Here is a 13,031-nt window from a genome sequence, read left to right as displayed (position 1 = left end):
AGTCTTTATTTCATGATAACAACAAAGGAACAGGGTGGAGATCCCAGAAGGCATTCTAGGCCAATCTTTTTCTCTTTCTGGCCTCCTCATGATCCTCCCCCTGCAGCATTCTGATTCTTCCATGACCATCTATCTCTTCATCCATGCCTCAACCTTCTGAGATAATCCAGGGCTTGGTCCATAACATGTAGTAGGATGCAGTGGGAAGCAGAGGGTGAGTTTTGGTTTCAAGAACCTCATGCTATGATGTTAAGGGCGTAATTAATATATTTTAGACATGTATGTGTGGAATTTTTTCAGATCTGTATAAAATGAGCATAATTTGTTCAGTGAATAACCAAGCTATAGGAACAGGTTTTCAGAATGGGTCACCTTTGGGAACACAGAACAAACTACAAAGGCAGAATGGGAGGTGGATGCTAAATTCAAGTCCTGTTCTGACCAGATATCACTCCATGGAATTATGCTATCCTGTGCCTAGTGCCTCTGATTTTTGTCACCAGGCTTTTTCAGATATAGGTGCAGATACATTTTCCAAATGCAGGAGACCTCACTTTCCTTCTGTGGGCCAGGCTGTGTTCACAGAGAAAAGAGTTTCTGGCCATTCCCTGGAGTCTCTGGAAACTGGTTCACTTCCTAACTAGAAGGAAATCCCCATGGGAACCACTCTGTAGCTGTTTCAGCTGTGCCTAGCCAGCCCTCAGCCCCCTCCTCATGCTGAGATAGCAGTTCTCTCTGACACTCCCACACTGATGAGGATGCAGGGGATGAGCCTCATGCCAATTAATCCTGTAACAGACTTACACCCCCACCTGCCCTCTGGGCCTACAGTGCTGGGATGGGAAGAACACATCTGGGCCTCTAGGCTGGGGCCCTCTGGGATGTCTGCTGATGAAACTGATCTGCTTAGGTGCCAGCCCTGGATTAGCCCAGCTCCAGTCACCCTGGTCAGGGGCTGGGAGCTATTTAATGAGGTTCAGAGTTGATTCCTAGGTCACTTCATAGAGGCTCTGCCAGAATCTGAGGCTGCTCTGTCACAGGTGGGCCACGGAGGGCACGTGCTGAGCACTGGGAACCACTGCTCCTGCCCTGGCTTTGGCTTCCTGTTTCTTCCTTCTCTGCTGATGTGGGGGTGCTTACAGAACTCCAGGGTAAGGTATTCCCACTTACACATCCTCTCCTCTATGGGGCTCTGTGGATGAGGATTCAGCTGATTCAGCAGGAAGGAGAAACACAGAAAACAGTTATAAATGATGTTATACCAAGCCAAAAGGGCCTGACTAGAAGTCCTGGACCCACCCATAGTTGGTGTGTCATCTATGCCTGGTGGCACTCTGCTAATGAGCATGAGTCTTGCCAGCTATAGAGCTCTGGTCAGAACTTCAGTTTCCTTATTTAAAAGAGCTAGAAACTGGGGTTGGGGATTTAGCTCAGTGGTAGAGTGCTTGCCCAGCAAGCGCAAGGCCCTGGGTTCGATCCTCAGCTCAAAAAAAAAAAAAAAAAAAAAAAGAGCTAGAAACTAAGGAGTATGTGCCATGTCCTTGCTGCCAGAGCTGCAGTATGTATGACAGCCTGCCCTCTCTTCAGGCTGCCATCCAAGGCAGGTAGGGGCACACTTTTCTCTGCAAAGAAGTATAGCTGGAGGGGATGCCCGAGAACTGCGATTGGGTCTAAGTGCCAGGTCCTGGCTTCTCCTTGGTCTGTTTAGAGGGCATACACATGTGTACTGTCAGTGGTCTCACACAGAGGTGTGCAGTTGGGTATGTATATTTGGTGCATACTGTCCACAAGTCATGTACCCTCATACTGACAATGTGCCAGACATCTAACCCATGAGGCAGCTCATGGCTTGGTCTGTATTGCTCTGCTGCAGCCAGGACAACGACCTCCCCACCCTTATATCCAGCGTACATCGAAGCCACCACCTCGTTATGCCTGAGCATCCAAGCCACTGTGACTTCCAGAGAGACAACGTGGAGATTGGCCTTGGACCTGCAGGTGAGAAATCCAACAGATCCCAAGGGTAGAGTGGGGCTCTGGGGCCACAGCTATTCTGACTGAAGAATGTCCTCCCCAAGTCTCTAATCAGCAGCTCTGGGCCCTGAGCACTTTGGCTGGCAGCCAGAGGACAGCAGAGTTGAGGGGAAAGGAAGGGAAGGCTGGTTTTCCCCTGGGGCTACATGTGATGGTAATTGTGTTAATCCCAGACAGCAAGGCAGACAGGGCTACAGCAGAGACTGCTCCATTGTGGCTTTTGGTGGAGTGGATTTAAAATGGCTGAGACCCACCAATGCTTCATCAAAAGGACAGATACCATGTAAGACTCTCCTAAGCTTAGAACTGCCTGCTGCAGAATGGTTCATGTAGCAGAAGCATGCTCACTCTTCCTACCCACAGAACATGTGCAGCCTGGGTTCTGCCTTCCTGAGGTCCTGAACCTGAGCAAGGTGAGCAAAGTATACTAGGGTTCCCAGAACCACCAAGAAAGCTGACTGCTGAATGTCACAGGAGTTCAGAGAGGCAGCCTGAAGAGATCTTGGCACCCCCAGTAAAGCAGGCCATAAGGCTGAAGTGAGGGTGCACCTGAGTTTCAGGAGCCTTAAGAGACCTTTCTCTCCTGGGCTTCCAGGAATGTTTCTGGTAGAAGCTGCAGTGCTTGGAAAGACTTGGGTGTGGTACACCACATCTTCAGCAAAGCCCCATGTGCTTGAATGGCTTTGTGGGCTAGTAGGGGGCTGCTTCTGGAACAGCTAGGGACCTGATGGAGGCCCAGCTGGATGGAAGCAGCTGAGCAAGCGGCTGATAAAATCTAATTGCCCCATTGATCGGGTAGATCCAAGGGAATCTATAATGATTGAGATGTTCTGAGTTCACAGGTCCTCCCCTGTTCTTGCACATGGAGAGAGACCTCCTTGGATACACAAGTGTGTGTATATGTGTATGTCCGAGTGTGCACACACTTCCTCCCAACCAGGGCCATCATATGCTTGTCATGATGTCTGTGTACTACACATACATGTCTCTCTGTGATGTTTAGTCATCTGTCTGGCCATTTCTCCCTTTGCACTGCATGCAGGGGTTCATAGTGTGCACAACTGTGGGAGTGTGTATTGTGCCAGGTTTCACTTACGCATTCTCTTAGGGTCCTGTCGCTACTTCCTAGGGGCTTTCAGTCTGTAGAGGTTCAGTCTTTCACTGTGCCACTGTTCCCTTTATGCATCTCCCCATAGTTACACAGCCTGCCTGCTGTTAGCAGCACCCTGGTGTGCTGAGAGTGAATGAGGCTTCATTAAGTCTGCCACAGGACTCGGTCTTATTTGAGGTGCCTCTACTCCATGATTATCTCCACCAGGTTGTTATGCAAACTCCACAAATAGAAACACACACACACACTCTCTCTCTCTCTCTCCCTCTCTCTCTCTCTCTCCCCACCACCACCACCATCACCACCCCCCGCTTGCAGGTACCCACTATTAAAGTAGGGACAGACTGCTGTGAAAAGCACCCTTGCCTAACACCCCTCCCTGCCTACATCAGCTGCTGTCCCTCCTGCCCACTGGTCTCTGATACACTATTGGTGGCTCCAGGTACAGCCAGATACCCTTCATCAGTCTGATGGATCCATCTGTCTTGAGATATTATGGGTAGAACTCTTGTCCAAACAGTGGGTACTGTCCCTCTCTTTGGGGAAGAGGCTGAGATGGCCAGCTAGACCAGTGGCAGTGAGGCAGTTGAGATCAGTAAGTTATTAGCACCATTCTGTCAGCCATAATGTGGAAATTGATTGGCTTTTTTTTTTTTTTTTTTTTTTTAGCTGAGGATCAAACTCAGAAAGCGCTCTACCACTGAACTAAAACTCCCAACCATGATTGGTATTATTGTTGCCACACTTTCCCAGTTTGATAAAAATGGCAGATTAAGGAAATTTTTTAAAAATGGAATTCAGCTTTAGTGTTGGTGGTAGAGCTCTGGGGGAGAGTGAACACACCTGTGAAAACAACACTTGCTGGGCATCATGGAGACTTTGGATCCCCCAAGGAATTGTTCTTTCACACTCCCACAGCTGGTTAGGATAAGGAGGGCAAAGACAGAAACATTTAGCCTGGAATCATGATGGCATGGGCTGTTTAGCAAATACCCTAGCCTCATGTCAGGAGCTCAAGAGGAAGCTGGGTAGCAGTGTTTAGAGGTTTGGAATGTGGGGTATGATCTCTGGGTCCTACAGGGGATATTGGAAGCCTAGGCATGGCATAGCACATATAGGCTATGCACTAGGGGGTGAGTTGTTCAGGAGTCCCCTCAAGGGCCTAGAGCATGGATGAGCAGGTGGGCAGATACTGCCAAGGAGACAAGGGCTTCCTTTCTGTGTCACAAGTATAGCAGAAAGGTTACTTGGGGAAGAACTTGAGCTCCTGGTGGCAGGTCTGGGTCTTGTATAATATTAAAAGGACCAGCTTTAATATTATACTTCCCAGGGGCTCAGAAGAGAAAACTATGATCGGTGAGATTTATTTTCGGTAAATTAATCTAAGTACACCAGGTTCTTTGTCTACTTTATTCCTCTGAGATAAAATCCTATCTACACAGCTTCAGTTCTGTTCTTGTGCCTAGCTCCTTTCTTGACTGATTTCTTTCTACCTTTATCTACTGTTCCCTCTAAGTTCTATCTTAATTCTCTTGTCTAAATTCTGCCTTGTCTAGGTCCTTCTCATCTTGTTCTTACCTATCTAGTACTTTCCTGTCTGGCTCTTCCTCATCTTCCATCATGACCTCCAGTTCTCCAGTCAAAAATCCTCTCCAGCCAAAATCCTCACTATCCTCTCTTCATTCTCCCTATACCTCTAGCCCCTTCTCTGAAAATAAAACTGCCTTTTTATCCCTTTGACCCTTATCTCTCCAAACTATCTCTGCTCCTGCCATTTCTGGCAAGTGTGCTCTGTCAATAGGCAACTTGGCTAGGCAACTCCCATCACAGCTAGATGTACATGTAAGTTGGAACCCTTTAGTTCTGAGTTCATTGTTAAGGGTGGATCTAAAACTAGAGATAAGACTTTGGAAAGGAGAAAGTTAAGCTTAATTGGCACATCTGCCAGGCCTTCTCAAACAGGTAGTCTGGATGCTTAAGTCTGTTCTAGAGAGTACAGAGGTATCTCTGATATGGTACTTTCCTCCGTCTGGGGATGGACCTGGGCAGATGCTGCCAATAACAATAATTACAGGGAGGCTTGAACTGGAATTCTAGCTGTGTATAGCTGTCAGCACAGAAGGTTATCTAAATATTCCTAGAAATGGTTAGGTAAGGAGTTAGAGGTCTATAAAGTTAGTAAGGCTATAAGAAAAGGAGGGTCCAAGCTAAATTGTGTGAAGCTATTACTTAAGGTCCACCTGACCTATGCAGTGTTTCTGTATGGAATTTACCCTAATTTCAGGAGACTTATTATGTGGTGGTTTGGACTGTTATTCCTGTTAGTCCTTGGATGTGGCTAAGGGAGATATCTGATTCCAGCACTAAAAGGAGAAGAAATGGATGGGCCTGAGGGAAGCAAGTCTTTCCTGAGGTTGTTCTCCAAATACCTCGAACGTATATGTCCAAATAGCAATTAGTCCACACTGATAGTAATTCTTAGGAAAAAGGCAATTGGGAAAGCTATGAAGGCACACATGATTTTCATAACAGAAGACAGCTGATCTATAACAAGCCAAATAACTCCAAATGCTGCCTGGAATTTGGCTTCCTCTGAAGGAATTCCTTGATTCCCTTCAAGAAGTGGTTTTGCTATAACCAGCTGAGTTCTTATATGTTCCTACAGTCCGTAGCAGTTGGAAAGACCCAAAATGAAGTAGGCTGGGATTTGAAGTATGCCTTCTGGACTTGTCTCCCCGACATCTGCACAGTAGCCTATTCTAGGAGGCAAAGGCAAGCCATTCAGTTCCTCCAAAGTGGGGCTGGGGACGCACATGAACTTACAGGAGACTGCCTGGTAACACTGGTGTGAACTTCTCATTACTTCTATTTACATGCCCAGGGCCAGCATCAGGACTGCTTTGTGTCCTTGCAATGTGCACATCCACCTGTCATGGTGTCCTCTGGCCTGGGATACCAGGTTGGGCAAGGCCTTAACTGCCAGGGAGAACATGGTGGTGGTTGGGGCTCCAAGCTGAGCTAAGGTAGAGGTAGCTTTTCCTCCAAGCCATGAAACACTGGGTGGGGCTCACTCCATCCTCTACAGGTGACCTGTTGGGCAAGAGACTGGGCTGTTCCTCCTACATTACCAGTGACTGCTCTTCAGAGAAGAAGGTCCGAAGCAAGTCCCCCCAAGGTGAGAGCTTGACCAAGGAAAGGGAGGCAAGTCATAGGAAAGGGGAGGGAGCAATGAGTTCCTGCATCTTGAAGGGTTCATCAGACCTTGGGTAAAAACCATAAGAGAGGCCTTGACTTTTCCTTGGCACTATCCAGACGCACTTACCATGTGCTCCTTCCAATAGAGACTCTGCTGCTGCCAGAGCTGGAGTCTACAATGGCTCCTGAGGACCACTATCATCGGCTCATGTCAGCCTTAAGTGAGGCTGGCCCTTTTGAGGAAACTCAACGTCTCTACCACCTGGGTATCCCCAGCCATGGTATGTACCATCACCACCCTCAGCACTCCCACCTCAAATGTGCCAACCCTCTGTTATCATTCCATCCTGTGTACCAGGCTTACAAGAAAAGGACCTAGATGTTTGGAGGTCAACACTAAGACCAGTACTGGATACATAGGAGGACCTCCAGATAGTGATATAGCCTAGCTACCTCAGTCTTCCACTGTTCATCCCTGAGTGGGAGAGGAGAGCACAGGTGAGGGTGGGACACAGAAGAGATGTGGGTTCTATGGCCTTTGCTTGGTTCTCCTCACTCCCAGAGCAGTCAGTGTAATACCACCAATCTGTGGTCATGTTGATACTGTGTCAGACCTTTCCAAGGTTTCTGTTGTTGTGGGGCAGACAAGGCAGGAAGGCAGCCCAGAAAGAGGAAGCTGTACCACATGTGGGATGTGGCCACTAGTTACTCAGGTTGCTTGAAAGAAGCTAAGCCTGAGGCACTACTCTTGCTACCTAGGAATAGTAAGACACCCTGTGCAGCTTCAACACTGGAGAATCTTGTCTTTTCTGGCAGAAGGGGCTGGGGGCTCAGGAAAGGGAGTAGAATTTCTGATTCTTACAGAAGGCACTGTCCCCCAGGGCAGCTCAGGCACAAAGAACCTGAATAATTCACTAAATGTTAATAATTTAAAAATCCCTCTTTTTAATTGCTTTCCCAGCTCTGCTGGTCTCTGCAGGAGAGGGTGTACAAGCAAGCTGGTTGTCAATCACCATTGCACAGAGCATGGCTGGTGTGGGGCAGGGCGTGGGGGTGGGGCTGGCTTCAAGTCCTCGCCAGACCAACCTCCCCTTTTTAGGCGATTAATTTATAAACAGGCAGCAGTGGAGCAGTTGAAAAGTGGAGCTTGAACCAAGAGGACTAAAGGGGCTACAAGTGTCCCCCACCACTCTCATCCTGAGTGCAATGGGGCATATCACAACCATGTTGGACTGTGACCATGTGTTACTGCTAGTTAATAGTGTCTGCTATCATGGCCATGCGTACTATGTATTGCTTAATGAGAGTGACTAGTTCTTCCTGTTGCCTCCTATCTATAAAGAAGTCACCTAGGCAGTTATTTGAGGTCCCCTCCCAACTTTTGTCCCACTGACCTCCTGGAAAAGCGCTGTGCCCTTACACTCTGAACTTTGCACAGCCCATCTTTGTGAAGGTTCCAGTCTTTATCACATCAACACCAATACTCAAAACACCAAGTTATCTATTTGGAGCCCTTCTCTCCCAGCTCACTTTGATTACTGACCTACTCATATTCCTTTCCAAGTTCACTTGCCCAGGTGTACCTGTAGGTCTTGTTGCAAACTGGCTCCCCTGCTGATGATCCTCCTCTGGCCCCAGTGACACAAAACAGGGCTCAGGACATGTCAAAGTCTCCTCCTCCCATTCTGTCCTTGGCTTCACTGGGTCAAGGCCCCATAACCAAGATAGAGAGGGGAAATATTAGGGGAGCTTAACATCTGGGTCACTGTTGTTGCCTCTGTTCCCAGATCTGCTAAGGGTCCGGCAAGAAGTGGCAACTGCAACTTTGAGGAGTCCAAGCAGCTTGGAAGTACACCTGCCCTCATCTACAGCAGGTCATCGACGGAAGCAAGGCTTATTTCAGCATAGGGAGGGAACAGTTCCAGCTGCTACCCCATCCTTCTCGGAAAGGTACTAAGGTGGTGGTGTTTCAGCAAGGCCCCATATTCTCTGTGCTTATAACTTGGACCTTCCCCTCAAGTTCCCTCTCTCATGTGTGGGTACTGCATGTTGTGTTCAAGGTCCACTGCAAGAGGGTCATCACACCAGCTGTTTTGAGCAAGAAAACGTTTCTGGGAAAGAAAATACAGGAATGCCCACCCTTGGCAGGAGTGGCAAGGTCCATTCCTGTTTCCTTGTTGAACAATTGGGGACCAGCATAGCAGAGTTGCCCTGAGATAGTAGTGATGGTGTGTTGAGGAAGGCAAGAAGTAAGCAATTTACTGTCTGGAATTTGAAGAGTTGAATGCAGAAGGGGCCGGGAGACAGTAGAGCTGCCCAAAGTAAAACTGTCTCCACAGCAGACTACTGGAACCAAGGAAAGCTCTGGGCAGGGGCCCCAGGTTTCCTAAACACTCCACATTCCACCCCACTGGCCACAGACCGCAGCATCTACAGCTGCCTGCCACCATCTCCAGACTGTGGCTAATTACCCCATCGTGTGCCCCTCCCCGCCTGTGCAGGATGAGAGGTGCCCCACCACCACCCAGTAATTACCGCTGCAGCAGCCTCCACCCACAGGGTCAGTGTCTCTGTGCTGCCGCCGGGGGAGATTAATTGGCGCCCAGCTTGGACAGGGGCAGTGCACAACCCGAAGCCATAACCCGCGACTCAACGACCGCCTGTGGGGTCGGCAATTAGAGGCGGCGGCAGGGGGTGCACCCGGAGGCGGTTACAGGAAAGGGGGGCATAGATGGAACTGGGCATGTGTTCACTGTTCTGTCCTCAGGGAGCTGTCACAGCCACCTCCTTTGCTGTCACCCCAGAACGCCCCCCACATCACCCTGGGCTCTCATCTCCGACCTCCAATTTTTGGGGTGCCCACAGCTCTGTGTCAGACCCCAGGTGAGAAACAGGCGGGTATGTAAGCTCTTTGTGTACTTGTAGGCCCTCTTTGGGAACAGAAGGCAGATAGATAAAGGAAGCACAGAGGGTCCAGCTTGAATGTTCTTTTCTCCCAGGCTACAGCTTCTTGCCCACTGCCCAGGCTGAGATGTTAGCTCGGCAGCAGGAGCTTCTACGGAAGCAGAGCTTAGCTCGGTAAGCACCAGGAGACCAGTGGGAGTCATTTTAAGAATGCCCAGGCTGACTCCCGCTGTCTGCCCTTTTGGTCCAGGCTGGAGATGTCGGAGTTGCTTAGGCAGAAAGAACTGAGCAGCACTCACCGCCCACAGCTACTGGCACCAGAGGTGGCCTTGCGTATCCCTGAGGGCCAAGATGAGCTCCAGCGACGTGGCTCCATGCTTGTTTTGAAACACAGCTCAGCACCACTACTGGCACTGCCACCCCAGGGACCCCCAGGCCCAGGCCCTCCTATCCCACCCAAGGAGTCTGCCCAAAGCCGGCCACAAAGGGGGAGTCTTGGTGCTGCCTCAGGCTGGCCAAGTGAACCTAAGGAGACTACAGGAACTGGCCTCTGGGTTCAAGAGGTCTCTGAGGAACCATCCAAGGACTCAGATGGAGAGGACCCTGAGATAGCAGCTGTGAGGGGTGGGGCCTCCACTCCCAGCCAAGCAGGAGGGACCAGAGCAGAAGGAAAGGGGCCTCTCTCAGGGTCAACAATGCCCCCTCCACTGCCCCTGGGATTCACCTGTGGAACAGTCAGCCCCTACTTCCACACAGGTGGGCAACCCTAGCAACCAACTGACGGGGTTCCATGGGGAGAAAAATTCTTTGTTATTGAGCCAAGAACTTTAAACAATTAAAAGAAAGACCATCCATGGGGAAGGATGCATGGAAACAGACAAGTCCAAGCCCTAGTGACATCCTTTCCATCTCCAGGCACCATGGGGGGAATCTTCACTGATGAAACCACAGCTCCTGAGGATGTCAACAAATGGACTGTAGATGACGTCTGCAACTTCGTGGGGGGCCTGTCTGGCTGTGGCGAGTATGCCAGGGTGAGGGGAGTGGCAGGTCCCTGGGGCTAGGCTGGGAGGCCCTGTTCTGAGCAATTTCCCAGTCTCCACACCCAACATAAAGGGCCATTCCTTTTGCTGAGTCATTTTTCATAGAAGACATACAACTCTATTCTGTGGGCATATCTTGTCCCCAGGTATTCAGAGAACAAGGAATAGATGGAGAGACTTTGCCTCTACTTACAGAAGAGCATCTTCTGAATACTATGGGACTGAAGCTAGGGCCTGCCCTCAAGATCAGAGCACAAGTAAGTATGGCCAGTGCTTTCATCAATCTAGAGAGGGTATAAAGACTCTTCATGACTGGAGATGGTCTCCCAGTCCACTTTATCTGGCAGGTATTCATCCAGCTTCATCTCTTTGTAGGTGGCCAAGCGCCTGGGCCGTGTCTTCTACATGGCCAGCTTCCCTGTGGCACTGCCACTGCAGCCACCAAGCCTGCAAGCCCCTGAGCTCAGCCCAGGACAGCAACTCCTGTCCCCCGCAACCACCACCTCCCCATATGAGGGGGCCCACCTACCCACAGTCCGAGCCTCACCCAAACAGGAGAATGGGTCAGGGACCATAGCTCTGCTCCCAGGAGCCTCAGATTCTTCCCAGCTTCTCTAATGATCTAGCAGGCAACCATCATACTCCCCAATAACTATGAAACTGCCCATATCCCAGGGTATTTTTCCTTTTGATTTTAGATGCAAAAAACATCATGAATATTTTAAAAGGAAAGCAAGTGGCTTAAGAGGAAAGTAATGAATTTACAAAAAACGTTCTAGGGGTAACTGCAGAGGACTGCAGACAAACCAAAGACAAAGTGGAAAGGCCATGAAGTCACTCTCCCTGCTCTGAACTGGGACTACTCTGTAGGTCAGGGTTAGCCTCCTGCTGGGGTAACAGAAGGCTATGTAGAACCAGTTCCCTTTCAGGGTCAACATGGCTCTTAGTACACTTGTTCTGCTGTAACAATAAAGCCCTGTCTACTGCCCTCTTGCTGCACGTTGTTGCCTCAAGCCTCCAAGACCTGTGAGGAGACCCTCAGTCCTCTTCTGAGAGCTGAAGATCCTCCAGCTCATCCTGTGGCCCCTGAGCCAGCTGCCACAGTTCACTTGGGTCCACCCCTGTGTCTGAGTCTCCATCTACAGAGAAAAAAAAAGCTATATAAATTCTGCTATATCATGAAGAAGCTAGCCTTAGCAGTTATTCATCACTAATTAATCACAGCATTAATTAAATTTATCAATGTGCTATAGCTGGCTGCCAGAGTCTTTGAGTATATAGTAGCTGGTATCCCAGGGAGGGGCATAGACCTGGGTTAGAGCTGTCTTCTCATGGCATCACCTCCAAACAGACTCCAGGGCCAGTCTATTTCACAACATAAACAACTTACCCTCTGAATTGCTGGCACCCTCTTCTTCATTATCTTCTTCCTGGTCTTCCTCTTTCACTCCTTGGTGAGCTCCCAGGAGCCCAGGTATTCCTGCAGATGAAGAACCATGTACTTCACACAGACATAAAACACACACACAAACATCAGGTCCAGCAGCAAGGCAATAGCTACACAGGAGGGTTGGCTTGCCCTGTAGCCCTCCAGGGCCACAGGTCTCAGCAGCAGCAAGGGACCACTAGCCCTTTCTGCCACCTATATGGAGGCCCCAGCATGGTGACAACTACCAATAATGAATCCCCAGCTCAAAAAGAAGGATGGCACCAATGAGTGGTATAAGAAATAAGTCTGGAGAGCCAGACAGTGGTGCTGTACATCTTTAATCCTAACACTTGGGAGGCAGAGGCAGGCAGATCTCTGTGGGCTGGAGGTCAGCATGGTCTATAGAGCGATTTCCAGGACCAAAACTACACAGAGAAACTCTGACTCAAAAAAAAAAAAAGGGCTGGAGAGATGGCTTAGAGATTAAGAGCACTGAGTTCAATTCCCAGCAACCATCTGTAATGAGATCTGGCGCCCTCTTCTGTATACATAATAAATAAATAAATCTTAGAAAGAAAGAAAGAAAAGGAAAAAGAAATGGGTCTGGAGGCTAGAGAGCTCACTGGCTTAAGGACCCGGGTTTGACTCCCAGCACCTACATGGCGGCTCACAACTGTCTCTAACTCCAGTCCTAAAGGATCTGACATTCTCTTCTGACCTTCTGTGGGCACCAGGCACACACATGATACACATACATGTAAGTAAAACACACAGACATAAAAATTTAAAAACAAAGCTGGGTGGTGGTGGTGGTGGTGCACACCTGTAATCCCAGCACTTGGGAGGCAGAGGCAGGAGGATCTCTGTGAGTTTGAGGCCAGCCTGGTCTACAGAGGGAGTTCTAGGACAGGCTCCAAAGTTACACAGAGAAACCTTGTCTCGAAAAAAAACATTTTCTTTTAAAAAACACAACACAACACAGGTCTGCTCACCAGCCAGACATAAAACACCTCCCCTGTACATAGTTCCTAACCACTCCTACTTCAGGCCTCACCTCTCTCAGAGAAGTCTGTGCTGTCCTCTCCCTCAGAACTGTCCAACTCAAACAGGTCTTTTAATTCCTTCCTGTCTTCATCCTTCCTGTTTTCTTCCACTTTCCGCCTTTTGATCTCAGGGAAGTTCAGGTCTTCTAGCTTCAGGGATCAGAAACAGAAAAACAGATGGGGGTAGGGAGAGGCAGACAGAACTGAGTTGAGCTTAGTTTAGTGCAGCCCCACCTCAGGTACCACCTACAGCCATACATGGAACTTAGATG

The 13,031-nt window shown here is 49.2% G+C and overlaps 2 protein-coding genes across 4 annotated transcripts in view; one reads left to right on the top strand and one right to left on the bottom strand.

The window, feature by feature from the left end:
- Samd11 (sterile alpha motif domain containing 11) overlaps positions 1-11,275 on the top strand; it is an 18,712-nt gene extending 7,437 nt beyond the window's left edge. The window contains exons 5-14 of one of the 2 annotated variants that reach the window (XM_036177188.1): positions 1,874-1,998; positions 6,231-6,320; positions 6,487-6,621; positions 8,128-8,290; positions 9,108-9,223; positions 9,340-9,418; positions 9,495-10,000; positions 10,160-10,278; positions 10,434-10,544; positions 10,663-11,275. In XM_036177188.1, the coding sequence (XP_036033081.1) occupies positions 1,874-1,998; positions 6,231-6,320; positions 6,487-6,621; positions 8,128-8,290; positions 9,108-9,223; positions 9,340-9,418; positions 9,495-10,000; positions 10,160-10,278; positions 10,434-10,544; positions 10,663-10,905 (1,687 nt within the window). In that variant the 3' untranslated portion in view covers positions 10,906-11,275. Of the gene's footprint in view, positions 1-1,873; positions 1,999-6,230; positions 6,321-6,486; positions 6,622-8,127; positions 8,291-9,107; positions 9,239-9,339; positions 9,419-9,494; positions 10,001-10,159; positions 10,279-10,433; positions 10,545-10,662 lie in introns of both variants that reach the window. The other variant, XM_036177187.1, reaches the window with a different exon arrangement.
- Noc2l (NOC2 like nucleolar associated transcriptional repressor) overlaps positions 10,034-13,031 on the bottom strand; it is a 15,799-nt gene continuing 12,801 nt past the window's right edge. For both annotated transcript variants that reach the window (XM_036177189.1, XM_036177190.1), the window contains exons 18-20: positions 12,771-12,909; positions 11,678-11,767; positions 10,034-11,426 (exon numbers count right to left, since the gene is read on the bottom strand). In XM_036177189.1, coding sequence (XP_036033082.1) covers positions 11,326-11,426; positions 11,678-11,767; positions 12,771-12,909 — 330 coding nt within the window. In that variant the 3' untranslated portion in view covers positions 10,034-11,325. The remainder of the gene's footprint in view (positions 11,427-11,677; positions 11,768-12,770; positions 12,910-13,031) is intronic.

This window comes from Onychomys torridus, chromosome 2 (genome assembly GCF_903995425.1).
Source record: "Onychomys torridus chromosome 2, mOncTor1.1, whole genome shotgun sequence".
In the NCBI taxonomy this organism is placed as follows: Eukaryota; Metazoa; Chordata; class Mammalia; order Rodentia; family Cricetidae; genus Onychomys; species Onychomys torridus.
The sequence above is the reverse complement of the archived record's forward strand: the minus strand, read 5'-3'. Positions and strand labels throughout refer to the sequence as shown.